This window comes from Heterodontus francisci, chromosome 19, assembly GCF_036365525.1.
Source record: "Heterodontus francisci isolate sHetFra1 chromosome 19, sHetFra1.hap1, whole genome shotgun sequence".
Taxonomy (NCBI): Eukaryota; Metazoa; Chordata; class Chondrichthyes; order Heterodontiformes; family Heterodontidae; genus Heterodontus; species Heterodontus francisci.
This window is the reverse complement of record NC_090389.1, coordinates 83,513,300-83,541,287: the sequence shown is the minus strand read 5'-3', so window position 1 is coordinate 83,541,287 and position 27,988 is coordinate 83,513,300. Positions and strand designations below refer to the sequence as shown.

The 27,988-nt window shown below is 46.5% G+C and overlaps 1 protein-coding gene across 1 annotated transcript in view; it reads right to left on the bottom strand.

Moving 5' to 3' along the window:
* Positions 1-27,988, bottom strand: part of LOC137380421 (collagen alpha-1(VII) chain-like) — a 177,709-nt gene that overhangs the window by 75,934 nt on the left and 73,787 nt on the right. Inside the window, exons 8-11 of the mRNA XM_068052349.1 lie at positions 27,691-27,820; positions 26,501-26,620; positions 3,791-3,946; positions 993-1,112 (exon numbers count right to left, since the gene is read on the bottom strand). Coding sequence (XP_067908450.1) covers positions 993-1,112; positions 3,791-3,946; positions 26,501-26,620; positions 27,691-27,820 — 526 coding nt within the window. The remainder of the gene's footprint in view (positions 1-992; positions 1,113-3,790; positions 3,947-26,500; positions 26,621-27,690; positions 27,821-27,988) is intronic.

Genomic DNA, 27,988 nt, shown 5'->3' with positions numbered 1-27,988 from the left:
GGCAGACAAGTGGCAGATGAAATTTCATGCAGAGAAGTGTAAAGTAATATAGTTTGGTTGGAAAAATGAGGAGAGGCAATATAAAATAAAGGGTACAATTCTAAAGGGGGTGCAGGAGCAGAGGGACTTGGGGGTATACATGCACAAATCACTGAAGGCTGCAGGGCAGGTTGAGAAAGCAGTTAATAGGGATCCTGGGCTTTATCAATAGGGGCATAGAGTACAAAAACAAGGAATTGATGATAAGCCCGTATAAAACACTGGTTCAGCCTCAAATGAAGTACTGTGTCCAGTTCTGGGCACCATAATTTAGGAAGGATGTGAAGGCATTAGACAGGGTGCAGAAAAGATTTACAAGAATGGTTCCAGGAATGAGGAACTTCAGTTACGTGGATAGATTGGAGAAGCTGGGGCTGTTCTTCTTGGAGACGAGAAAGAGGAGATTTGATAGAGGTGTTTAAAATGATGAGGGGTTTGGACAGAGTAGATAGGGAGAAACTGTTCCCAATAGTGGAAGAGGTGAGAACGAGAGGATACCAATTTAAGGTGAGTGGCAAAAGAAGTAACAGCGACATGAGGAAAAACCTTTTTTACGCAGTGAGTGGATAGGATTTGGAATGCACTGCCTGAGAGTGTGCTGGAGGCAGGTTCAATTTTGGCTTTCAAAATGGGATTGAATAATTATCTGAAGAGAAAAAATTTGCAGGACTAAGAGGAAAAGGCAGGGGAGCGGGACTAGGCAAGTTGCTCCTACAGAGAGCTGGCACAGACACGATGGGCCAAATGGCTTCCTTCTGTCCTGTAACCATTCTGTGATTGTAAGGAGGGCATCGTGAGCTGACTTGAATCCCAACGCTTTCCAGCAGTCCTTACTGGATAATGATCTGGAGCAGAGCAACCAAGCCTGACCACTTTATCTGAACTGCTTGATTGGAGAGTAAAGAAAAAGTGGATTTTATGTTTAATAACTGGGTCTTGTCCAATATTTTCACCTGTGGAAGGACCCCACTTCAATCGATATCCTGTAGTTCCACTCACTCTTCTCCACATGACTCGCACGTTCTCCGGAGTCACACTTTGAACGGTCAGTTGCTGTACAGATTCTAGAGGCACTGAAAGCACAAAACATGTTTGATTTTACTCTGCTTTACAGCCACCTGAGTCCTGCTCACTAGAATTCCCTTGCTAAATTCCTCTGCCTTTCCACTGCGCTCTCTCTCTCTCCTCCTTTCAGAACCTCCTCAAAACTCCAAGCTCTTGGTCTCCCCTCCTAGCCGCTCCCATCATGGTTCAATAGCCATCTCCTTCTATGCTCATATGAGTAAAATGACCACAGCTACTAGTTACTACTCCTACACTATTAATCCTACCACCACTAGTATGACTCCTGTTACTATTGCTACTTATAAAGGGATTTGATAGAGTGCGCACAGAGATGATGTGGGGGAAACCAAAACTAGGTAGTTATTAATAAATTCAATCAGGAACTCAGGGGAAACAACCCAGAGAGTGGTGAGAATGTGGAACTCTCTACCACGGGGAGTGGTTGAGGCAAGTAGCTTAGAGTCATAGGCCGGAATTTTCCAAGCCTTTTGGCAACAGGCTGGTAAAATGGTGTGGGAAGGTGTCTGGGAATGGGTGCGTGCCCGACACTTTTGCACTGCTATGACATTTGGCCAGGGTGGGTACGTTGGCAGATCGGCCTCCCACCTGGAGACCAATTAACCCACAGAAGTGGCCAATTAAGGGCCCATCGAGTCCATGCCCACTCTCTGTAGAGCATTCCAGTCAGTCCCATTCCCCCACTTTATCCCCATAGCTCTGCAAGTTTATATCCCTCAAGTACCCATTCTATTTCCTTTTGAAATCATTGATCGTCTCTGCTTCCACCACCCTCGTGGGCAGCGAGTTCCAGGTCATTACCACCCGCTGCGTAAACAAGTTCTTCCTCACATCCCCCCTGCATCTCTTGCCCAAAACCTTAAATCTGTGTCCCCTCATCCTTGTACCATCAGCTAATGGGAACATCTTTGTCGAATTTATCTAAGCCTGTCATAATAAGAACATATGAATATAAGAAATAGGAACAGGAGTAGGCCATTCAGCCCTTCGAGCCTGCTCCGCCATTCAATTAGATCATGGCTGATCTTCCATTTCAACACCATTTTCCTGCACTATCCTGTATCCCTTGATGTTTTTAATATGTAGAAATCAATTGATCTCTGTCTTGAACATACTCAATGACTGAGCCTCCACAGACCTCTGGGGCAGCGAATTCCAAAGATTCACCACCCTCTGAGTGAAGAAATTCCTCCTCATCCCGTTCCTAAATGGACTGTCCCTTATTCTGAGACTGTGTCCCCTGGTTCTAGACTCCCCAGCCAGGGAAAGCATCCTCCCTGCATTATCCTGTCGAGCCCTGTAAGAATCTTGCATGAATGCATTTTTTAAAATTTATTTTTTCATGGGATGTGGGCGTCGCTGGCCAGGCCAACATTTATTGCCCATCCCTAATTGCCCTAGAGAAGGTGGTGGTGAGCTGCCTTCTTGAACTGCTGCAGTCCATGTGAGGTAGGTATACCCACAGTGCTGTTAGGAAGGGAGTTCCAGGATTTTGACCCAACGACAGTGAAAGAACGTCGATATAGTTCCAAGTCAGGAGGGTGTGTGGGAGAAGCCAGGTAAGTACACGAGGCAAAAAGGAATTGACGGATATGCTAATGGAGTCAGGTGAAGGGAGGCTGGTGTGGAGCATAAACCAGGTGAGTTGAAAGGGCAGTTCCGAATCTTAAATTCTATGTAATATCACTACCATGGCAACAAACAACAATGGCATTACATTTCCACAAAGTTCTGCAACCAGAAGATGCCAAGCAAGAAAATGGAGAGCAAATGTAGGGGAGTGGTCAAAGACAAAATGAAGAGTTTTTGAAAGCAGAAAGGCAGGTGTCACAGCCAGATGGCCTGGGGAGCAAATTGCAGAGGGCAGGAGTGTAATAAGTAAAGTAAGTGACTTGAAAAAGGCAACTAAATGTATTTATGGGATTGAGACATATAAGAAAAAAGAATGGACCAGCTTCTATTTTCCAAAAAGGGATGTTCACGATGAATCCGGGGCCCTTCTAGTCTGAAATGCCCAAAAACACACAACGTAGTTCGAGTTGTCAACCCTCCAGGACTGCATGGTTTCGATGGAGTAGATAGTAGGAGGGTCGATAACCAGAAGACACAGATTTAAGATAACAGGCAAAAAAGCCAGGGGTAAGATGCGGAGATTTTTTTTTACGCAGCGAGTTGTTGTGATCTGGAATGAGCTGCCTGAGAGGGCGGTGGAAGCAGATTCAATAATAACTTTCAAAGGTTACATTGGATAGTACTTGAAAAGAAAAACATTTGCAGGGCAATGGGGAAAAGAGCAGAGGGTTTAGGACTAATTGGATAGTTCTTTCGCGTGCCAGCACAGGCATGATGGGCCGAATGGCTTCCTTCTATATTATATCATTCTGCGAAGGTGGTTTATAGGGGTGAAAATAAACAACTCAACACTGGATATACAAAAGACACACACACACACACACACACACACACACACAATCACCGTTAATAATTTGACATACAAATTATCTTAAGGATAGCAAACACCTACAGACACACTTGCACAGTGTTTGAGGTCCAGCGACAGCTACAGGGTATTTTCTTTCCTGACAGCACGTTCGAGGCATGCAAATGGATTGTCAGGACATGTTGGACCTCTCTGGGAGGCAGCAGCCGAGGTGCTGCAGGTACTTACACGTCTTGCCAGAGATCGAGGCCGGCGCTGCTGTATTCCTCGGATAGATGGGGTGAATGGTAATGATGTACTCAGTGTCTGGCTGTAGCTCCTCGAGGGTGAAGGAGGCAGCGTTAGCACTTAGGGTTTTCTCCTCCAGCTGTGTGTCAGCATCTCCTGTTTGCAGGGTGGGGGGAACAGACAAAACATTTAACCTGAATCAATTAAATGTAATTTTAAACTGTATATTCAAGGCACTTAGCATAAAACTCAGTTTATAAGTACAAAGCAGCAACAAATTGTATTTATAAAAATCACTCTTAACATAATAAAAAGTCCCAAGGCACTTCACAAGTGCATTATCAAGCAAAATTTGACACCGAACTACATCAGGAGATATTAGGGCAGATGACCAAAAGCTTGGTCAAAGAGGTAGGTTTTAAGGAATGTCTTAAAACAGCACCTTTCAAACTTGCGACCTCTACCACCTAGAAGGACAAGGGCAGCAGATGCATGGGAACACCGACACAAGTTCCCCACCAAGCCACACACCATCCTGACTTGGAACTATGTCGCCGTTCCTTCACTGTCGCTGGGTCAAAATCCTGGAACTCCCTTTCTAACAGCACTGTGGGTGTACCTACCCCACATGGACTGCAGCGGTCCAAGAAGGCAGCTCACCACCAACTTCTCAATGGCAATTAGGGATAGGCAACAAAATGGTGGCCTAGCCAGCGACGCCCACATCCCCCGAACGAATAAATAATAAAAGGGAGGCAGCAAGATTTAGGGAGGGAATTCCAGACCTTAGGGCCTAGGCAACTGAAGGCATGGCCATCAACAGTGGACCGATTAAAATCGGGCATTCTTAAGGGGCCATAATTGGAGGAGCACAGTGATCTTGAAGGAGGTAGGGTTAGAAGAGGTTACAGAGATAGGAAGGGGCAAGGTCATGGAGGGATTTGAAAACAAGGGAGAGAATTTTAAAATTGAGGCATTGCTTAACTTTCACGCAAAATAGGTGTCGGAGTCAGCCCTAGGGCCCTTCGAGCCTGCTCCACCATTCATTAAGAACGTGACTAATACTAGACCTCAAATCCATTTTCCTGCACTAACCCCATATCACTGATTCCCTTGGTGTCCAAACATCTATCGATCTCGGTCTTGAATATATTTATCAACTGAGCATCCACAGCCCTCTGGGGTAGAGAATGCCAAAAATATACAACCCTCTGAGTGAAGAAATTTCTCCTCATCTCAGTCCGAAATGGCCATCTCCTTATCCTGGGACTATGACCCCTAGTTCTAGACTCTCCAGTCAGGGGACACAACCTCTCAGCATCTACCCTGTCAAACCCTCTAAGAATTTTATACATTTCATTGAGATCACTTCTCATTCTTCTAAACTTCAGAGAATATAATTTTTTTAACATTTCACTCATTTTATTGGACCACCATATTTTATTCCAAGTTTCCTTCATTCTGGGAAATGGGCTCCCCTCCATTACCTCACGGAAGTGGCCACTCCTCATGTGTGATCCCAGACAGCGTCTGCTATCTATTTGACCAAGAAGGGCATCGCCGCCCATCCTGAGCCTGTTCTCATCCAACTTCCATGTTTTCCAGCAGGGGTCACTGGTGAGCAGTCAGGAGAGGGAGCCCCAGCTGACACTGCCCAACTCTGCCCTAGGGCACTGAGCTCATCATTGCAGCACCCCACCCCAACCCTTACCCCACTCCCCCACTCCCTGATGTATCGCAGCACATAAAAACAATTAAAACTGAGGCACCACCACTGGTAGCTGTGCCTTCAGCTGCCTAGGCCCTAAGCTCTGGAATTCCCTCCCTAAATCTCTCTACCTCGCTCTCCCCCTTCAAGGTGTACCTGAAAAACCTACCTCTTTGACTAAGGTTTTGGTTATCTGCCTTAATATTTCCTGAGTGTCCAATTTTGTTTTATAATGCTCCTGGAAGCGCCTTGCAATGTCTTTACCACATTACAGGCGCCATATAAATGCAAGTCGTTGTTGAAGGAGCCACCTGCAAACCCACTCCAACACTGTGGAAAATGTTATGGTCAATGTAATGGATGTCAGTGCTAGGGAATGGAATATTTTCTATGTTGTGTCACTGAGTGTCAAACATCCAGTGCTGGAAAATCATATATAAAACAAATTAAAGCACCCACTACCATGCCTCTTAATGACCCTTTCCCTCATCCCCAAAAGAACACTTACATTGCATTTTGCCCCATTTCAGTCCATATACCAGTTGTCTTTACTAATATTGTACTGTGGACTAACTCCTACTGAAAAAAGCTGTTTAGATTGCCCTGAGCCTCATCTGATGGAAAGATTTACAGCCAGCACCTTTCTCCCATCAGTGCAGACAGGATTCAAAGCTGGCATCCAGAGGTAAAAGACAGCGGCTGAATCCAGTCCTTGCTGCACTCCTTTAATACAACATCAGAGTTACAAATTGCAGAACCAGACTATCACCTAGACGAGACCCAGCACGTTTCTTGGCCAGTTTTCAGTCGTCATCCAATATCAGAGATGAAAGATTTTCAACGTAACGCACAGGTTTCACGGTTATTATTTTTAAGTACAAGCTCGCAATCTCTTTCCTATCTCCACACCTGTCCACCCCTCCCCACCCACTCTTTGAAATAAAATCTAATTAAAAGACAACAAGTATGCCTGAAAGCTGCACGAGAAAGGTTGCATCATATTCCGAGAGGGCACTGTCAGCTGGGAACCATCAGGTCTCCAATGGTACACTGCTAGTATGCATCCACCAAGCAACTTTACCAGGGGAGCTTATATTTATTTAGAGATACAGGCCCTTCGGCCCACCGAGTCTGTGCCGACCATCAACCACCCATTTATACTAATCCTACACTAATCCCATATTCCTACCACATCCCCACCTGTCCCTATATTCTCCTACCACCTACCTATACTAGGGGCAATTTATAATGGCCAATTTACCTACCAACCTGCAAGTCTTTTGGCGGTGGGAGGAAACCAGAGTACCCAGCGAAAACCCACACAGACACAGGGAGAACTTGCAAACTCCACACAGGCAGTACCCAGAATTGAACCCGGGTCGCTGGAGCTGTGAGGCTGCAGTGCTAACCACTGCGCCACTGTGCCACCCATATTCTCCCCTAAAAATGTTCCTTTGTTGTCACCATATAGACACATATTTTGTGAAGGAGTTAATTCCTGTTGCCACCACTTAACTTGGTGATGCCATGCTGATGAGGTCCATTATGCTATGAGAGGCGAGCTGGTTTAGGTTGATTGGGTGAACAGACTAAAAGGTACAGCAGTAAATAAAAAGTAGGAAACATTTAAAGAAACAATTCAAAATGTCAAAAAAAAACCAAATCCATTAAAAAACACAAACTCAGCCAGAAAGATCCATCTGTGGCTTATTAGGGAAGTTAAGGATAGTATTAAATTAAAGGAAGAGGCTTATAATGTTGAAAAGAATAGCAGTAAGCCTGAAGATTAGGAATGTTCTAAAAACCAGCAAAGGGCAGCCAAAAAGTTAAGAAAAAGGGAAACAATAATAGAAACTCGCCAGTAATATAAAAACAGATTGTAAGAGGTGAGTAGCTAATAAACATTGGTTCCTTAGAGGGACAGACAGAAAAAGTTTCCGTGGGAAATGAGGAAATGGCAGAGATGATGTGCAAATATTTTGTGTCCGTCTTTGCAGTAGAAGACACCAATTATATACCAGAAATACAGGGTAACCAAGGGACTAATAAGAGTGAGGAACTTAAGGTAATTAATATTTGCAGGGTTCTAAAATAGGTAGCTGCAGAGATAGTGGATCCACTAGTTATGACTTTCCAAAATTCCCTAGATTCTGGAACGGTCCCAGCAGATTGGAAGTTGGCAGATGTAACGCTGATATTCAAGAAAGGAGGAAGAGAGAAAACAGGGAACTACAGGCCAGTTAGCCTGACATCAGTCGGTGGGAAAATGCTGGAATCTATTATTAAGGAAATCTCAACAATGCACTTAGAAAATAAAAGAATGATCGGACAAAGTCAACATAGTTTTACAAAGGGGAAACCGTGTTTGATAAATTTATTAGAGTTTTTTGAGGATGTAACTAATTGGGTAGATAAAAGAGAAACAGTAGATGTAGTATACCTGGATTTCCAAAAGAAAAAGTGCCACACAAAAGGCTAATGCACAAGATAAGGGCTCATGGAGTTGGCGGTAATATATTAGCAGGGATGGAGGATTAGTTAATGAACAGGAAGCAGAAAGTAGGGATAAACAGGACATTTGCAAGTCGGCAGGCTAGTGGAGTACCACAAGGATCAGTGCTGGGGCCTCAGCTATTCACAATCTATATTAATGACTTAGATGAAGAGACTAAGAGTAATGTATCTAAGTAAGCCTTAAAACCATTAACTAACAAAAATGGCAATAAAAGTCTGACAAACCAAAGTGCTGACGGCCCAACAAAGCAATGGTTCGGTTTCGGTAGCTGCTACCTCTCTTTGAATGCAAGATGCTATGCTCATGTCAGAAAGCCAGAGTTTTTTTTATTTGTTCATGGGATGTGGGCGTCGCTGGCTAGACTAACATTTATGGTCCATCCCTAATGAGTGGCCATTTCAGAGGGCATTTATGAGTCAACCACATTTCTGAGGGTCTGGAGTCACATGTAGGCCAGACCAGGTGACGACAGCAGATTTCCTTCCCTAAAGGGCATTAGTGAACCAGATGGGTTTTTATAACAATCGACAATGCTTTCATGGCCACCATTAGGCTAGCTTTTTAATTCTAGATTTTATTAATTGAATTTCACCATGGTGGGATTTGAACTCATGTCCCCAGAGCAATAGCCTGGGCCTCTGGTTACTAGGCCAGTGACACTACCACCACACCAACGCCTCCCCTAAAGTTAATAGGCTGTGCAATCAAGTGTGAGACTTTGTCGCACAAAAGTCTTGGTGGATTATCTGGTAGGCTGGGTGCTGGAGTGAGGGGATGGAGGCACATCTCTAATTATCAGATAAGGGTGTTAATGTTATTGACAATGGAACTGAACACAACTGTACAGCTACCTATTGTTAGCTCTCAGTGTTCACCTGGCAGCCCATGTTATTTAAATGTATAACAAAAAATACCCTTTTTTGTAATGTCAGAATCATAAAACTAAGCATAACTATTATTATATGTATCACATACATTTTTGTTATTGCTCTGTAAACAAATGAAGTCAGTGTTTGGTAACGTAACTGAGGACAGATTGAGGCCCACTCCCCTCACTGCCAGTCCTGCTGTAAGATGATTCCCGCCACAGTGTACCATGGGCAGGGATTCTCACCAGCACAGGAGTCACGGTAGGCAGCGGGTATCGCAGGTCAAATCACTGCTGAAGGGAGGAGGAGGGAGTGTCTTAAATGGATAGCACTGAAAGAGACATAGAGGCAAGAAGGAAATGGATGGCAGTGAAGGGAAGAAGGACTGGAATGAGATTTTAGGAAGAGAGAAGCCGAGAATGGCACCCTGCAGTGAGTGAGGAAACAACAGCTTGGCAACTTGAAATGGGGAGGTGTGCCAGCTTAAACTGGTTGAAAGTGCCAATCTGAATGGGGAGGAGGGGAAGAGTGCTGCCTTTAACAGGGAGGAGGAAGCATGGAAGCTTTGGCTAGGGCAGGGTGAAGAGTACCAACTTTAATGGGGGTGGGGGGGGTGGGAGGTCGTGAAGAGTGCCAGCTTTAACTTGAAGGGAATGAAGGGTGCCATCTTTAACTGGGAGGGGGTGGAGTGTCAGCTCTAACTGGGAGAGGGCTGAAGATTGCCAGCTTTAACTGGGAGGGGGCTGAAGAGTGCCAGCTTTAACTGGGAGGGGGCTGATGATTGCCAGCTTTAACTGGGAGGGGGCTGAAGAGTGCCAGCTTTAACTGGGAGGGGGCTGAAGATTGCCAGCTTTAACTGGGAGAGGGCTGAAGAGTGCCAGCTTTAACTGGGAGGGGGCTAAAGAGTGCCAGCTTTAACTGGGAGGGGGCTGAAGATTGCCAGCTTTAACTGGGAGGGGGCTGAAGAATGCCAACTTTAACTGGGAGGGGGCTGAAGATTGCCAGCTTTAACTGGGAGGGGGCTGAAGAATGCCAACTTTAACTGGGAGGGGGCTGAAGATTGCCAGCTTTAACTGGGAGGGGGCTGAAGAATGCCAACTTTAACTGGGAGGGGGCTGAAGAGTGCCAGCTTTAACTGGGAGAGGGCTGAAGATTGCCAGCTTTAACTGGGAGGGGGCTGAAGATTGCCAGCTTTAACTGGGAGGGGGCTGAAGAGTGCCAGCTTTAACTGGGAGAGGGCTGAAGAGTGCCAGCTTTAACTGGGAGGGGGCTGAAGATTGCCAGCTTTAATGGGAGGGGGCTGAAGAGTGCCAGCTTTAACTGGGAGGGGGCTGAAGATTGCCAGCTTTAACGGAGGGGGCTGAAGAGTGCCAGCTTTAACTGGGAGAGGGCTGAAGAGTGCCAGCTTTAACTGGGAGGGGGCTGAAGATTGCCAGCTTTAACTGGGAGGGGGCTGAAGAATGCCAACTTTAACTGGGAGGGGGCTGAAGATTGCCAGCTTTAACTGGGAGTGGGCTGAAGAATGCCAACTTTAACTGGGAGGGGGCTGAAGTGTGCCAGCTTTAACTGGGAGAGGGCTGAAGATTGCCAGCTTTAACTGGGAAGGGGCTGAAGAATGCCAACTTTAACTGGGAGGGGGCTGAAGATTGCCAGCTTTAACTGGGAGGGGGCTGAAGATTGCCAGCTTTAACTGGGAGGGGGCTGAAGAGTGCCAACTTTAACTGGGAGGGGGCTGAAGAGTGCCAGCTTTAACTGGGAGGGTGCTGAAGATTGCCAGCTTTAACTGGGAGGGGTCTGAAGAGTGCCAGCTTTAACTGGGAGGGGGCTGAAGATTGCCAGCTTTAACTGGGAGAGGGCTGAAGATTGCCAGCTTTAACTGGGAAGGGGCTGAAGAATGCCAACTTTAACTGGGAGGGGGCTGAAGATTGCCAGCTTTAACTGGGAAGGGGCTGACGATTGCCAGCTTTAACTGGGAGGGGGCTGAAGAGTGCCAACATTAACTGGGAGGGGGCTGAAGATTGCCAGCTTTAACTGGGAAGGGGCTGACGATTGCCAGCTTTAACTGGGAGGGGGCTGACGATTGCCAGCTTTAACTGGGAGGGGGTGGAGTGTCAGCTTTAACTGGGTGGGGGCTGAAGAGTGCCAGCTTTAAGTGGGAGGGGCTGAAGAGTGCCAGCTTTAACTGGGAGGGGGTGAAGAGTGCCAACTTTAACTGGGAGGGGATGGAGTGTCAGCTTTAACTTGAAGGGAATGAAGAATGCCAGCTTTAACTGTGAGGGGGTGGAGTGTCTGCTTTAACTGGGAGGGGGTGAAGATTGCCAGCTTTAACTGGGAGGGGGGTGAAGATTGCCAACTTTAACTGGGAGGGGGTGAAGATTGCCAACTTTAACTGGGAGGAGGCTGAAGAGTGCCAGCTTTAACTGGGAGGGGGCTTAAGATTGCCAGCTTTAACTGGGAGGGGGCTGAAGAGTGCCAACTTTAACTGGGAGGGGGCTGAAGAGTGCCAGCTTTAACTGGGAGGGGGCTGACGATTGCCAGCTTTAACTGGGAGGGGGCTGACGATTGCCAGCTTTAACTGGGAGGGGGCTGAAGAGTGCCAACATTAACTGGGAGGGGGCTGAAGATTGCCAGCTTTAACTGGGAAGGGGCTGACGATTGCCAGCTTTAACTGGGAGGGGGCTGACGATTGCCAGCTTTAACTGGGAGGGGGTGGAGTGTCAGCTTTAACTGGGTGGGGGCTGAAGAGTGCCAGCTTTAAGTGGGAGGGGCTGAAGAGTGCCAGCTTTAACTGGGAGGGGGTGAAGAGTGCCAACTTTAACTGGGAGGGGATGGAGTGTCAGCTTTAACTTGAAGGGAATGAAGAATGCCAGCTTTAACTGGGAGGGGGTGGAGTGTCTGCTTTAACTGGGAGGGGGTGAAGATTGCCAGCTTTAACTGGGAGGGGGGTGAAGATTGCCAGCTTTAACTGGGAGGGGGTGAAGATTGCCAACTTTAACTGGGAGGAGGCTGAAGAGTGCCAGCTTTAACTGGGAGGCGACTTAAGATTGCCAGCTTTAACTGGGAGGGGGTGGAGTGTCAGCTTTAACTGGGAGGGGGTGAAGATTGCCAGCTTTAACTGGGAGGAGGTGGAGTGTCAGCTTTAACTGGGGCGGGATGAAGATTGCCAACTTTAACTGGGAGGGTCTGAAGAGTGCCAGCTTTAACTGGGAGGGGGTGAAGAGTGCCAACTTTAACTGGGAGGGGATGGAGTGTCAGCTTTAACTTGAAGGGAATGAAGAATGCCAGCTTTAACTGGGAGGGGGTGGAGTGTCTGCTTTAACTGGGAGGGGGTGAAGATTGCCAGCTTTAACTGGGAGGGGGGTGAAGATTGCCAACTTTAACTGGGAGGGGGTGAAGATTGCCAACTTTAACTGGGAGGGGGGTGGAGTGTCAGCTTTAACTGGGAGGGGGCTTAAGATTGCCAGCTTTAACTGGGAGGGGGTGGAGTGTCAGCTTTAACTGGGAGGGGGTGAAGTTTGCCAGCTTTAACTGGGAGGGGGTGGAGTGTCAGCTTTAACTGGGAGGGGATGAAGATTGCCAACTTTAACTGGGAGGGGGTGAAGAGTGCCATCTTTAACAGGGAGGGGGTGGAGTGTCAGCTTTAACTGGGAGGGGGCTGAAGAGTGCCAGCTTTAACTGGGAGGGGGTGAAGATGGCCAACTTTAACAGGCAGTGGGTGAAGAGTGCCATCTTTAACTGGGAGGGGGTGAAGAGTGCCATCTTTAACTCGGAGGGGGTGGAGTGTCAGCTTTAACTGGGAGGGGGTGAAGATTGCCAACTTTAACTGGGAGGGGGTGAAGATTGCCAGCTTTTACTGGGAGGGGGTGAAGATTGCCAACTTTAACTGGGAGGGGGTGAAGATTGCCAACTTTAACTGGGAGGGGGTGAAGATTGCCAGCTTTAACTGGGAGGGGGTGAAGATTGCCAACTTTAACTGGGAGGGGGTGAAGATTGCCAGCTTTTACTGGGAGGGGGTGAAGATTGCCAACTTTAACTGGGAGGGGGTGAAGATTGCCAACTTTAACTGGGAGGGGGTGAAGATTGCCAACTTTAACTGGGAGGGGGTGAAGATTGCCAGCTTTAACTGGGAGGGGGCTGATGATTGCCAACTTTAACTGGGGTACAGAGACCTGGTGCTATAGTTAAGAGTGCCAATATAAACCAGGAACGGGTTGGAGGAGAGGATGGAAATTAGAAAAATTGATCCATTCTCAAGCACTGAACACCCTCTCCTTAGTGAACACAAATTTCATCTTTTAAAAAGCAAACAAAAAAACTCCAGTATTTCTTGAGGGATAAAGCAAAAAACAGGGAAGTTATGTTAAACTTGCAACAAATTGTGGTTAGACCACAATTGGAGCGCTGTGCGCGCTCTGGTCTCCACACTATAAAAAGGTACTGGAAAAGATCCAAAAACAGATTTACTAGAATGATAAGAGCACGATAATAATGTATTTATCTGGAAAGAAAGAGAAGGCTGAGCGGTGACCTGATAGGGGGAGTCCAAAACTAGGGATCATAAATATGAGAGTCACCAATAAATCCAATAGGGAATTCAGGAGAAACGTCTTTACCCACAGAGTGGTGAAAATGTGGAACTCACTACCACAGGGAGTGGTTGAGGCGAATAGCATAGATGCATTGAAGGGAAAGCTAGATACGATGTGAATCGAAGGATATGCTGACAGGGTCAGATGAAGAAGGGTGGGAGGAGGCTCATATGGTGCATAAACGTCAGCACAGACCAGTTGGGCTGAATGGCCTGTTTCTGTGCTGTACATTCTGTGCAACTCAATTCTGAATTACATCAGGATTTGTCCTGATCTCCTGTTATAACTTGGACAGAACTCTCAACCTATTTTCTTCTGTTTACACTGTTTCTTTGGAGATTCTGTCAAATTCCCACTCCAGTTACAACAGGAGATCTGGAGACCCCCTGCAGAAACCCATAGCCAAATAATTTAACTAAATGGAACAGTTCGCAGATCAGTTATTAGCAGTAAAAAGATGAATTCCAAATAGAGAATTCTCTCTGGGAGGATAGCGTAGAATTTGCTAAACTGATTGCTGGATATATACAGGCTGATTCACGCACTGTCCTCTCTGCAGCTTCAAGTGAAATCCAGACTCATCACACCAGCTACTTCACTGTTTTAATGGACCTCAAAACTACGAAACCCCTTGATTCTCTCAACTATTCCTTCTGGCAGCAATCTAAGAGTGCAGTACTAAGAGAGTGCTGCACTGCTGGAGGTGCCGTCTTTCGGGTGAGACGGCCTCTCAGGTGGGTGTCAAAGATTCCAAGGCACTATTTCGAAGGACAGCAACTGAGTTCTTCCCAGTGTCTTGGCCAATATAGATCACTCAACCAACAACACTTCAAAAAAAAAAATCTGGTTATTATCACAGTTCTATTTGTGGGATCTTGCTGTGTGCAAATTGGCTGCTGCATTTCCTCCATTTCAAAAGTCACACTTCAAAATGTACATCATTGGTTGTGACACGCTTTGGAACATCCCGAGGCTATGGAAGGCGCTATAGAAATGCAAGTTCTGTCTTTCTTTTATTTAAAGACTTTTCAAATCCAGGTTGGGCCTCAGGAAATCATCTTCTCCCTGATTCTTTTCAGTTATGATAACTTGCCCCAGAGTTTTGGCAGCCCAAATGCAACAAAATTAAAGGGCTGAATTTTATGCCAAAGAGTGGGATAGTGGTGGGGGTGGGGTGGGGGCGGTGGTGATGTAAATTGGAGTGGGAGGCTCCGGGAGCCCTTCCCGACCCACTCCCACCTCCACTGCCACTTTACCCAGGGCGGCGGTGGCAAAGAACGGCCCGCCCACCCCAGGCCAATCAAGGCTCTTGACTGGCCACTTAATGGCCACTTCAGGGCCTCCACCCACCTCCATGCAGATTTTACGCGCGGCAAGCAGGCGTCCTAGACCCAAGAGAAACTGCCTGACAAAAGCAAGCGTCTCTCTGAGGCCCCAGGGTGGGCCCTCATGATCGGGCACCCTGTGCCACCACCGCTACCCCAACCACTCCCAACATCCAACACGCCCTCCCGTCCAACCACCCTTGCCTTCCTGGGGCCCAACCGATTACCCCCGGCAAGGCAACCAAAACTTACCTGCCTTCCAGGCTCCCCGGCATCTTTACTTCTCGCTGGACTGTCGTCCCAGCAGTGGCCACCGCTCCCGGTGACACTGCTGAGTCTAGGAGCTGCCAGCCCGCTGACTGGCCGGCAGCTCCATTAGGCGGGACTTCCTATCTCAAGCAGTGCAAGTCCCGTCTCAGAACAATTGAAGCCCGGGACCCACAACATACAGGTTGGATCCCCAGGCGAGGCGGAAGCGGGTTCACCGCCGACATTTCAGTCGGTGGCCGGCTCCCATCCGCCTATGGTTAAATCCCGGCCATTGTCTTTAAACAACAGCAGATTTGCACATCTACACTTGATATTACCAAAATGATGCAGTTGATATGGTAACGGCTAGGAGTGTACTATTATCCGCTTTGCACTGCAACCTTGCCTTTACCACAAGACAACAGAAATGCCTTTAAATGTGAACAGGAAATACTGACAACAGAGTCTCCTTGCAGACTAAACTGGATAATCACAGAAAACAGGCCCAGGGATCGCGAAGCACCATTTACCTGAGCCCATTCAATGTAATGTTGATAGCACGCCAACATTCTGCTCCCTGCTCAATGGAATGATTGCTGTATGCAGCCAATGCCAACCTTGCTGTCCACTGGCTAATGACTGAGGTGGTCCCTGCACAGATACAGTCCTTCTGATGCCATTGCTCTGCTACTTTCTTTGCTCTTGACCCCTTCCTTCTTGCCTTTGTCTTCAGCCTGCTGCACATATGTGCCTTTAAAAATGGTGGCTGCGTGTGAGCTGCCAGTACAAGGACCTGCTCACCACCGTTAACTGGCTGCTTGGCTCCCCCCCCCCACCCCCTCCTGCACATGCCCTTAATTAGCTCTTGCTGGTAAAATCCCGTAGAAAGTCCCACCGCCCATCCATGCGTGCCGCCGACCTGCATTTCCGCCTGACATCAGGCCTTCTGCTCGATCGGTAAAATTCAGGCCCTTATCTCTGGCAAGAGAGAATGAAATGCAATTAACTCTCATGGAGAGCCTCAGTGACTTCCCTTACACAAATGTGGATAGCACACTGCAAAATGTTGCATATATCTCTAGCTCCAGCCTGGAAGGAGCCAGCCACATAGAAGTTCATCTTCACAGTCACTGGCAATGCCATCCTCACCCTGCACTATGACTGCAGTTGTGGCTGCAGCAGGTGGCAGATTTCAGTGAGGTCGTCCTTATTGAACTGCAGACATCTCAAACATTGCTCATCGCTGAGGTTCAGGTTGGAGAATTGTTCCCTGAACACCTAGGGCAGAGACGGCCCCCTTCCCCTCCTCCCTCTTCTAGCAGCTTGTCCTGCTCTGCGTGGCCTCTGTTCATTTTCCAAGTCATGCTGTATTCCAATGGGAATGCCTACTAGTGCACCCATGTCTGGAAGCATCTGGTCTGTGCAGAAGCCTTGAAGTCAGCAGAACGTCTTTCCAGCAGCGACCACCCCACTCCCTGTAAACTTTTGTAACTTGAAACAATAGAAAGCATCAAACACTTGTAAAAACATAACAGGCCAGAAGAAAGGTGTTCAGCTGTCCGAGGTGGGCATAGGCTGGAAAGTGCACTCCAAAGTGGCAGTGCTGGTGCCAAGTCAGTGCTTCACAATGAATAACGCCATGATCTGCTTGTTCTGCATACTTCTGGAGGGCGTTCACTGTGAGCACATGCTAATGCCCTCACCAATATGGTGTCCAGTGCGATTCACCCAACAAGGAAGGAACTTAAGCAAGGAGTTAGGAGGGCTAAAAGGGGTCATGAAAAGTCATTGGCAAACAGGATTAAGGAAAATCCCAAGGCTTTTTATACATATATAAAGAGCAAGAGGGTAACCAGGGAAAGGGTTGGCCCACTCAAGGACAGAGAAGGGAATCTATGTGTGGAGCCAGAGGAAATGGGCGAGGTGCTAAATGAGTACTTTGCATCAGTATTCACCAAAGAGAAGGACTCGGTGGATGATGAGCCTAGGGAAGGGAGTGTAGATAGTCTCAGTCATCTCATTATCGAAAAGGAGGTGTTGGGTGTCTTGCAAAGCATTAAGGTAGATAAGTCCCCAGGGCCTGATGGGATCTACCCGAGAATACTGAGGGAGGCAAGGGAAGAAATTGCTGGGGCCTTGACAGAAATCTTTGCATCCTCATTGGCTACAGGTGAGGTCCCAGAGGACTGGAGAATAGCCAATGATGTTCCTTTGTTTAAGAAGGGTAGCAAGGATAATCCAGGAAATTATAGGCCGGTGAGCCTTACATCAGTGGTAGGGAAATTATTAGAGAGGACTCTTCAGGACAGGATTTACTCCCATTTGGAAACAAACGAACTTATTGGCAAGAGGCAGCATGGTTTTGTGAAGGGGAGGTCGAGTCTCACTAATTTGATAGAGCTTTTTGAGGAAGTGACGAAGATGATTGATGAGGGAAGGGCGGTGGATGTTATCTATATGGACTTCAGTAAAGCCTTTGACAAGGTCCCTCATGGCAGACTTGTACAAAAGGTGAAGTCACATGGGATCAGAGGTGAGCTGGCAAGATGGATACAGAACTGGCTCTGTCATAGAAGACAGGGGGTAGCAGTGGAAGGGTGCTTTTCTGAATGGATGGATGTGACTAGTGGTGTTCCGCAGGGATCATTGCTGGAACCTTTGCTGTTTGTAGTCTATATAAATGATTTGGAGGAAAATGTAGATGGTCTGATTAGCAAATTTGCGGACAACACAAAGGTTGGTGGAGTTGCGGATAGTGATGAGGATTGTCAGAGGATACAGCAGGATATAGATCGGTTGGAGACTTGGGCGGAGAAATGGCAGATGGTGTTTAATCCAGACAAATGCGAGGTAATGCATTTTGGAAGGTCTAATGCAGGTGGAAAGTATACAGTAAATGGCAGAAACCTTAAGAGTATTGACAGGCAGAGAGATCTGGGCGTACAGGTCCACAGGTCACTGAAAGTGGCAACGCAGGTGGATAAGGTAGTCAAGAAGGCATATGGCATGCTTGCCTTCATCGGTCGGGGCATTGTGTATAAAAATTGGCAAGTCATGCTGCAGCTGTACAGAACTTTAGTTAGGCCACACTTAGAATATTGCATGCAATTCTGGTCGCCACACTACCAGAAGGACGTGGAGGCTTTGGAGAGGCTACAGAAGAGGTTTACCAGGATGTTGCCTGGTCTGGAGTACATTAGCTATGAGGAGAGGTTGGATAAACTCGGATTGTTTTCACTGGAACGGCGGAGGTGGAGGGGCGACATGATAGAGGTTTACAAAGTTATGAGCGGCATGGACAAAGTGGATAGTCAGAAGCTTTTTCCCAGGGTGGAACAGTCAGTTACTAGGGGACATAGGTTTAAGGTGCGAGGGGCAAAGTTTAGAGGGGATGTGCGAGGCAAGTTCTTTACACAGAGGGTGGTGAGTGCCTGGAACTTGCTGCCGGGGGAGGTGGTGGAAGCAGGTACCATAGAGATGTTTAAGAGGCATCTTGACAAATACATGAATAGGAAGGGAATAGAGGGATTCGGTCCCCGGAAGTGCAGAAGGTTTAAGTTTAGGCAGGCATCAAGATCGGCGCAGGCTTGGACGGCCGAATGGCCTGTTCCTGTGCTGTACTGTTCTTTGTTCAGTGTGTTCCCATGGATGCCATGATGGACATCTAAGAAACAGTCACTAACGAGTCCAATTTCTGTCTCCTTATGTTTTCCAATACTCCACCCGCAATAAAGCCGTTAATTCTGCCTCAAAGTGTGAATTAATGTTTGCAGAATGTCTCTTTCCTGAAATTAGGAAAAGCTATTGCAACTCTCCCACAAAATTACAGCTTTTAGCAAACCACAGGAAAGTCACATCAAATCTGTGATCTAGTTCCACAGACAAACACTTTCATCCCATGTCAAGTACATGCACCTGTAAACCCCCAAAGAGGGAGCCTTGGCGTCAGAGGAGATTTATTAGATTGATACCTGGTGTGAGCGGGTTGTCTTATGAGGAAAGGTTGAACAGACTGGGCTTGTTTTCACTGGAGTTTAGAAGAGTGAGCGGAGACTTGATTGAAGTTTGTAAGATCCTTAACGGTCACCACAAAGTGGATGCGGAGAGGATGTTTCCTCTTGTGGGTGAGTCGAGAACTAGGGGGCACCGTTTTAAAATTAGGGTCACTCTTTTAGGACAGAGATTAAGATAAATGTTTTCTCTCAGAGGGTTGTGCTACTTTGGAACTCTCTGCCTCAGAAGGTGGTGGAGGCGGGGGTCATTGAATATTTTTAAGGCGGAGGTAGATAGATTCTTGCTGGGTAAGGGAATCGAAGGTTATCGGGGTAGATGGGAGTGTGGAATTCGAAACACAAACAGATCAGCCATGATCTTATTGAATGGTGGAGCAGGCTAGAGGGGCCGAATGGCCTACTTCTGCTCCTAGTTCGTATGTTAGGGCGGACTTGTAAAAAATGAATCAAATGAACATCAAAGTAATTTTGTTTGAAATCATGCAACAGAGAAGGAGGCCAATCGGCCCATTGTCCCTGTGCCAGCTCTTTGAAAGAGCTATCCAATTGTGCTTTGATGAAGCATTTTCTGTTCAAAAGCGAAGGGCGACAACACTGACTTTCAGGAATTACTAAGTCTGAGCTTGAAGAAAGCTGAAAGCACACTGGTGAGAAACTGAGGCATCCCTGAGTTCAAAGGAACTGTGTCTCATAGGAACAGCCCCTTGAGCTTGCTCCACCTTTCAGTGAGATCATGGATGGTCTCTACTGAAACCCATTAATCTTCCCATTTCCCATTGCTTCTGTCACCTCCATAACCGGTCACTGCTCTTCAAAAGTAACTCTGGCTGCTGTATAAATGAAATGTCCTTCCTTCCTTCGCTTCAATGTATGTTGAGCCACCATTGAACACCTCAAGAAAAATTTACTTTTTTTGGAAAAGCAGAAAATAACAATCTTTCCACTGGAACTGGCGATGATTTGAAAAGATGCACTGACCATAACTGAGCAGGTAATTGGATAACAGAACGAGCCTTGAGCTACACCAAGTGTTCACTAACCAGTGGCTCCAAATAGTATTCCACCTGTGAATGACTGGCATCTTTCAATGCGTGACAGAGATGATGGGAATACAGCCTCAGAAGTTTGGTGAGGTCAGATGTGATCATCTGCTGCACTCCACTTGGTTTTTTTTTGGCCGCAGGGCCTGGGCAGGTTTTTGTTGGGATCGGGAACAAGGGGGCACAGGTTTAAAGTAATTGGTAAGAGAAGCAAAAGTGACATGAGGAAAAACTTTTTCAAGCAGCGAGTAGTTCAGGTCTGGAATGCCCTGAGAGTGTGGTGGAGGCAGGTTCAATTGAAACATTCAAAAGGGAATCAGATTGTTATCTGAAAAGGAGGAATGTGCAGGGTTACGGGGAGAAGGTGGAGGAATGACACTGAGTGAGTTGCTCATTCAGAGAGCTGGTGCAGACACAATGGGCCAAATGGCCTCTTTCTGCACTATAACAATTCTGTGTCTTCCCTTGCATCTACATCTCCCTCTCGACCTGATAGATCGAGCCTAGAGGAAGGGCAGGAGCCCTTACATCTGCAGCCCACTCAGTTGCAGAGAGTTAAGAGAGCAACTCCGACAGTGTAGCACTCCCTTAGTACTGCACTGGAGTATCAGCCTGGACTTTTGCACTCAAGCCCTGAATTAGATTCAGAGGTGAAAATGCTACCAACTGAGCAACAGCTGACACTGTCCACCTAGCAAGGCTGGGTGAGGATAGAGTGAGGTTCAGTTGCATCCTCCTTCATCAACAGCTGACTGGCTATGGTTCCTGAATAGTGTCATGTTGGACAATGCCCTTTCAAGCCCATACCCCACCAAGAGTTACTCCCTACAGAGCTAGAGAGCAAAGTTAAGGGAAGCTACGACTGTGTTATAATCAATAAAGTGAAGAAAGATAGCAAGAGTGACAAAGCCATTCAAGGACAGAGATGCAAGCAGGAACACCTATTATGCAATATGTGTTTTTACTCTTCTCTCCTGTTTAGGAGTGCAACAAAGTGTTAGAATAAGTCTTCCCTCATATGGAGCAGTTTTCAACCTTGGACTTCATAGCATGTCTGCAATTATTGACAGTAAACAAGAGTTTGACACAAATAAAAGTTTCTTGGAAGACAACTTTAACAATTAGGGAGTCCATTTGAGATCAGAGGAGAGAGTCAGGCCAAGAATGTCAGAGAACTGAGACACTAAACCGAGGCCCTGTCTGCCTTCTAAGATGAATGTAAATGATTCCATGGCACTATTTCAAGAGGGAAGTTCTCCCCCAGTGACCTAAATAACAATTATTCCTTAACAGCAAGAAAAAAACAGATGATCTGGTCATTTATCTCGGGGTTTGTGGGATCTTGCTAGTGCAAAATTTGACTGTCACGTATCCTTACAAGAAAGAAAAACTTGCATTTCTATAGCACCTTTTATGGTCTCAGGATGTTCCAAAGTGCTTTACAGTCAATGAACTATTTCTGATGTGTAGTCACTGTTGTAGTGTAGGAAATGTGGCAGCCAATTTGCGCAAAGCAAGCTCCCCTAGGGACAGAAGATAGGATTGCAAGTTATCAGGATAGCACCTCTGACAGTGCTGCACTCCCTCAGCACTGCAGTGTCAGCCTAGACTTTTGTGCTCAAGTCTCTGGAGTAGGACTTGAACCCACAAACTCCTGATGCAGAGGCAAAAGTTCTACCCCGTGAGACACAACTATAACACTAACTGCACTTCAAAAGTACTTCATTGGCTGAGGTTGTGAACAGTGCGATATAAATGAGGGCTCTTTCTTTCTTCAAAAGCAGAGTCTTCAAAGGTAAAAGGTGCTGGCTGCACTTGCACCGTCATGAAGGAACAATGTGTTTGAAGAATGAAAAGGAAAACACAATCATCTGAATGAATGGGAGGCGAGAGATCAAGATGAAACATTTCCGTTGGTGAGCTGCCAGAACAAGGGAGGGCCTGTGCAGCAAGGGCTTGTTATCTGAAGGAAGCTGATGGCGTGAAAAGATCAGGAAAAGAATGGACAGAGTTGTTTGATGAGTGGAGAGGGAAAGAAATAATGAGGAGGTGTAGAGCGGGTGGGGGGACCTTTGAGGAACTCATGGGTTAAAGGCAAAAGGTCAAAGGGTGATCCATCATTTACTATATTCCTACATCAAACAGAGACTACACTTCATTGGCTGTAAAGTGCTTTGGGGTATCCTAAGGTTGTGAAAGACACAACAGAAATATAAGCATTTTCTTTACTTTAAAGACTTCAAAACCCAAGTTAGGCCTCTCTATATCACTACCTCACCTCCTTGACTCTTTACAATCTTGCTAATTTGACATCCGCCTTGGCAAAGCAAATGAAAAGAGTTATATATTTTTTATAAAACTGCAGATTTGCACATCTACTTCTGATATTAGCAAAACAACGCGGTTGTCATGGTCAGCCGGTCAGGCAGCACCTGTGGAGACAGAAGCAGAGTTAACGTTTCAGGTCTGTGACCTTTCTTCAGCAGAACAGTTCTGATGAAAGGTCACAGACCTGGAACGCCAACTGTGGGCAGGATTTTCCCCGCGGCCTTTAGGACCCTGCCATCAGGCTCAAATGGGGATCATTGTGTGAGGAGCAGTCACTCAGTGATTTTCCCCAAATTGGCCAATTAGTGGCCGGAGGGTGAGCTTGCCCTCCAATTAAAGACATTAAGTGGATGTTCGAAGCTACAGGGCCAATAGGAGATCCTCCGGCTTGGAAACTGCAACAGGATACCATGGAACCCAAAGATCGAGGCGCCCTCTCTCCAACTTTTTAAAATCTAAAATAAGAAAAGGCCTTTGCAGCAGGACCACCACTGCAGGGTGAGGGGTGGGGAGAGGGCGGGGGGGTTTTGCAGGGGGGAACCCCCCACACAGGGTGGCCTGCAGTTGCAGCTGAACCCAGGCAGGTTCAGAGGGCCTCTAAGCCTGCCTGGAGCACTGACCCCATGGTCTGCCACCAGGAAGCTGCCTCCAGGCAACTAAACTTCGCACTGCCGGCTGCAGGAACCTGCAGGCCACCTGGAAAATCCCACTCAGCCTCCAACAATAGGCCTTGATAGGTCTCTTCGCCGCTTAGGGATGAGTAGCTCGCCGCCCGCCATCCCACCTACAGGAAAATGGTGCAGGGGCAGGGTGGAGCGGGGGGGGAACCAGCACGCTGGCCAGCAGCGCAAAATTCCGTGCTTGCCCGCCTCCGTGCCCGCCCCAATCAGGGGCTAAACATTCAGCCCTCTGCTTCTTTCTCCACAGGTACTGCCTGACCTAGCGAGTATTTTCAGCATTTTCTGTTTTAATTCTGATTTCCAGCATCCACAGTATTTTTAATTTTGTAATAGCGATTGTTACAGTATTGGCCTTTGGTAAGCTGTTACCAAACCCTGACTTTACTGCAAGACAACTCAAATGCCTATAAATGTGAACAAGAAAGGCTGAAAACAGAGACTTCTTCCTTTTCCTAACACTCCGTCCACAAGCAAAGCTTTATACACCAGCACTCACTGGAGAAACAGGGCTACAGCATCTTGTGTCTATTATAATGAGGTTTTGTTTCATATGTCAGCAGAATAATATTGATCTGTAGCAGTTTTAAGCTTTGAAATAGAAAGGGGCGTGCATCTTATTTTTAAAACTGTACACTTATCTCCTGCAGTGACACGCCTGGCACAGATGCAGCCAGCTTTGGACCTGAAACTTTTGCCTTTTTATTAATTTTTCCTTTCCTTTGGTGAGGCATCAACCCAGGACACACCCAGTGTCTGCGCACATCCTGGATAATTGAGCCCGACCTCCTGGAAGAAGCAATCCCTCCAGGCAATCATTCCAGACAGCTCAAAAGAACACATTACCTTTCTTTTTTACTTCGAGTTTAGAGTCAAACAAGGCCTGAACTTACATTGAAAGGAACGTACAGACTTGCTCTGCTGGCACAGTGCACATCCAATAAAAGGTGGCACAACACAGATGATGATACTGTTCCCAGTTATATCCCAGTGAGACACAAGAGGTAGAAGACAGCAAAGTACAGAGGATCCTTTAACCTAACGGCACATTTCTCCTCTAGCTCGGTGCTGATAAACATGTTTTCTGAATTGACAGCATGCTTTCCCTTTGCACAGCTGGCCCTGCCTTCTGGAAGTTAGAATAGGGGGTTCAGAGCAATGTATTAATATTTACAGGGTTCTCTGAAATTGTATTAATATTTGCAGGGGGTCCTATGATGCGAGTCTGAGTAAATTCGGCCTATATTCTCTGGAGTTTAGAAGAATAAGAGGCAATCTCATTGAAACATACAAGATTCTGAAGGGGCTGGATAGGGTAGACACTGAGGGATTGTTTCCGCTGGTCGGGGAATCTAAAACACGGGGGCACAGTCTCAGGTTAGGGGGCCGATCATTCAGGACTGAGATGAGGAGAAATTATTTCACTCAAAGGGTTGTGAATCTTTGGAATTCTCTACCCCAGAGGGTTGTGGATGCTTCATCATTGAATACATGTAAGGCTGAGATAGACAGATTTTTGGTCTCTCAGGGAATCAAGGGGTATGGCGAGTGGGCGGGAAAGTGGAGTTGAAGCCTAAGATCAGCCATAATTGTAATGAATGGTGGAGCAGGCTCGACGGGCAATGTGGTCTGCTCCTGCTCCTATATAGAACAGAAAAGCTGTATACTATTTAAATGGAGAGAGACTGCAGAACTTGTTGGTACAGAGGGATCTGGGTGTCCTGGTACATGAATCACAACAAGATAATATGCAGGTACAGCAACTGAGTAGGAAGGCAACTGGAATGATGGTGTTGATTGCAAAGGGAATGGAATATAGAAGTAGGGAAGTTTTACCTCAGCTGTACAGGACTATGGTGAGACTATAACTGTGTACAGGATATAATTGCATTAGAAGCAGTTCAGAGAAGGTTCACTCAATTAATTTCGGGGATGAAGGGGTTATCTTATGAAGAAACGTTGAACAGGTTGGGCCTATACCCATTGGAGTTTAGAAGAATAAGAGGTGATCTTATTAAAACATATAAGATCCTGAGGGGACTTTATAGAGACTAGAACTAGGAGGCATAGCTTAAGAATAAGAGGTCTCCCTTTTAAGACGGAGATGAGGAGAATTTTTTTTCTCAAAGAGTCATTAGTCTGTGGACTTCTGTTCCCCAGAAAGTGGTGGGGGCTGGGTCATTGAATTTATTCAAGTGTGAGTTAGATTGATTTTTGATAGACAAGGGAGTCATGAGTTAGGGGGGGCAGACAGGAAGGTGAAGTTGAGACCACAACCAGATCAGCCATGATCTTATTGAATGACGGAGCAGGCTCGAAGGGCTGAATGGCCTACTCCTGCTCCTAAGTCCTATGTTCCTATGCTCTTGTGTGTGTCAATATTTACAGGGAATTCACAGGAAGTATGTCAATATTTGCAGGGTGTTCCCAGAAATGTATCAGTATTTGCAGGGGGTTCCCAGAAATGCGTCAATATTTGCAGGGGGTTCCCAGAAATGTGTCAATATTTGCGGGGGGGGCGGGGGGGGGGGGGGGGGTGGGTCCTGGCAATGTGTCAATATTTATAGAGAGTTCCCTGAAATTGTGCCAGTATTTGCAGGGAGACCCCACACAGAAAGCCTTGAGAGTCATTACACCTCAGTAATCCTTTGCAACAGCCAAAGGCTCAGCAGTTCTCATATAATGTTACAGAACATGTCTCTGCCATAGTAAGTGTTCACAGAGTTGCAGACACAATGAAACATGTACCAACTCATTCCCTACTATTGGCATAGATCCAACTGCCCGTCTGGAGCTGTGAAAGAACTGGATATCATTATGGGCTGCCCAAATAGCAATGGTGCCCACAGTTAAATAGGCTGTTAGCAGTCACTGGTTAGGATTACACGAGGAATGGTTATTTAGGCGAGATAACAGAGGGCACCCTGTGCCCATGGAATTCTACAACCAGTGCAAATCAAACTCCTTCAAAAGGAAATTGGAGAAGATTGATTAAAGTAGAAAAGTAGAAATGAAAGGGTAAATTTTCCTGCGTTCTCAGAGAGGGGGAAGGGCTACTGCATTTTGGTGCAATTTTCAACCTTGCACCCTTCAAACACAACCTCCCAATGGGAGCACAGTATCTACCAAGAGCAGAATACAGATAAAAGCCAGAAAAGTCACGTTGCACTTTTGCCATAGTGAGCTCACACGCATTACACTTTTGCACAATCACTGTCGTCATCTTGCAAATGAATGGAGGAGTTTCTTGTGCACTTGCTCTTAAAGAAAATGCCACTATCAGTTGAGCAGTTTGACTGCTGGACTCTCAAATTTTCTCCGTGTTCTTCTCACCCTAATCCAAAGGGAAAAAAGAAACACAGTGCATGACCTGTACGTTCTACCAGGTTGTCCTGACCTCTAGGCTTGAAGGTCAACCGATATCCTTGCAGAGAAAGAGCAGGAGCTTTCCAAGCCAGCTTCAGACTGAAGTGTTGAGCTGCGACCACTCGGAAATTCAACACTCCAGGCAGGGTCTCTGAAAGAGATACAAAGTAAACCAATGCTAGATGCCTTTATACAGCGTAGCACACTACAGTGAGACCTTAAACCGAGGCCCCCATCTCCCCTCAAAGATCCCCGGCACTATTTCGAAAAACAGCAGGGAAATTCTTCCTGGTGTCCTGGCCAATATTTATTCTTCAACCAACATGGTGATAAAAAAACAGATAATTTGGTCATTTATCTCATTGCAGTTTGTGGGATCTTGCTGTGCACAAATTGGCTGTCACGTTTTCTATACCACACCTGTAACTGCACTTCAATCGTAATTAACTGGCTGAACAAAGTGCTTTGGGATGTCCTGAGGTAGGGAAAGGTGCAACATAAATGCAGGCCTTCCTTTCTCGATTTGTGGCTATTACAGACAGATTGTATTCATGAGTGAAAAACGTCTGCAACCTCAACCACGGGAACAAAAGAACAGGAGGCCATTCAGCCCTTCGTGCCTGTTCCACCATTCAATTAGATCATGGTGGATCTGTATCTTAACTCCATCCACCCGCCTTGTTCTGGTACCCTTAATATCCTTGTCTAACAAAAACCTATCAATCTCACTAATAACATTTTCAATTGACTCCCAGGCTCAAAGCTTTTCGTGGGAGAGAGTTCCAGATTTCCACTACCCTTTGTGTGAAGAAGTGCTTCCTGTCATCACTCCTGAATGGTCTAGCTCTAATTTTAAGGTTCGGCCCTTTTGTTCTGGACTCCCCCACCATAGGAAATAGTTTCTCTCTATCCACACTATCATAACCTTTGATCATCTTAAAACACCTCAATTAGAGTATTGCTTAATCTTCTATATTCACGGGATTACAAGCCTAGTCTATACAACCTGTCCTCATAATTTAACCCTTTCAGCTCCAATATCATTCATGGGTTCCAAACTATTAGACAAAGTTCCATCTTGAGGCCACAGCTCACTGGAAGATCATCAAACATCCCCACATACATTGGTTTGGGTCTAATGATCTCAGGCACACCACTTTGAGGGGGTGGGGGTGACCATGAAGAACAAGACTTCAAATGAAATCAACTCATGATACTCACTTGTCCTCCCCTTTCCTGAGGTGGATTCCCCAATGCTGTTTGCATACTGAGCTATCACCGTGACCAAATATTCAGTTGCAGGTTTCAGTCCTTGTAAAAAAGCCGAGTTTTCACCTGAGCTAACAGTAATCTGGTCAAAAACAAGACGTCAGTACACAATGGTCAGCAAAAAGCAAGTCCAATCTCAGTATAACACTCCCACCATAAAACCCAATGTTGGTCAGGGTTCCGGGTCTGTCCACCAGCTATGTTAGAAAACAGGGCTGGAATTCTGCTGGGATCTGCTCATACCACTTTC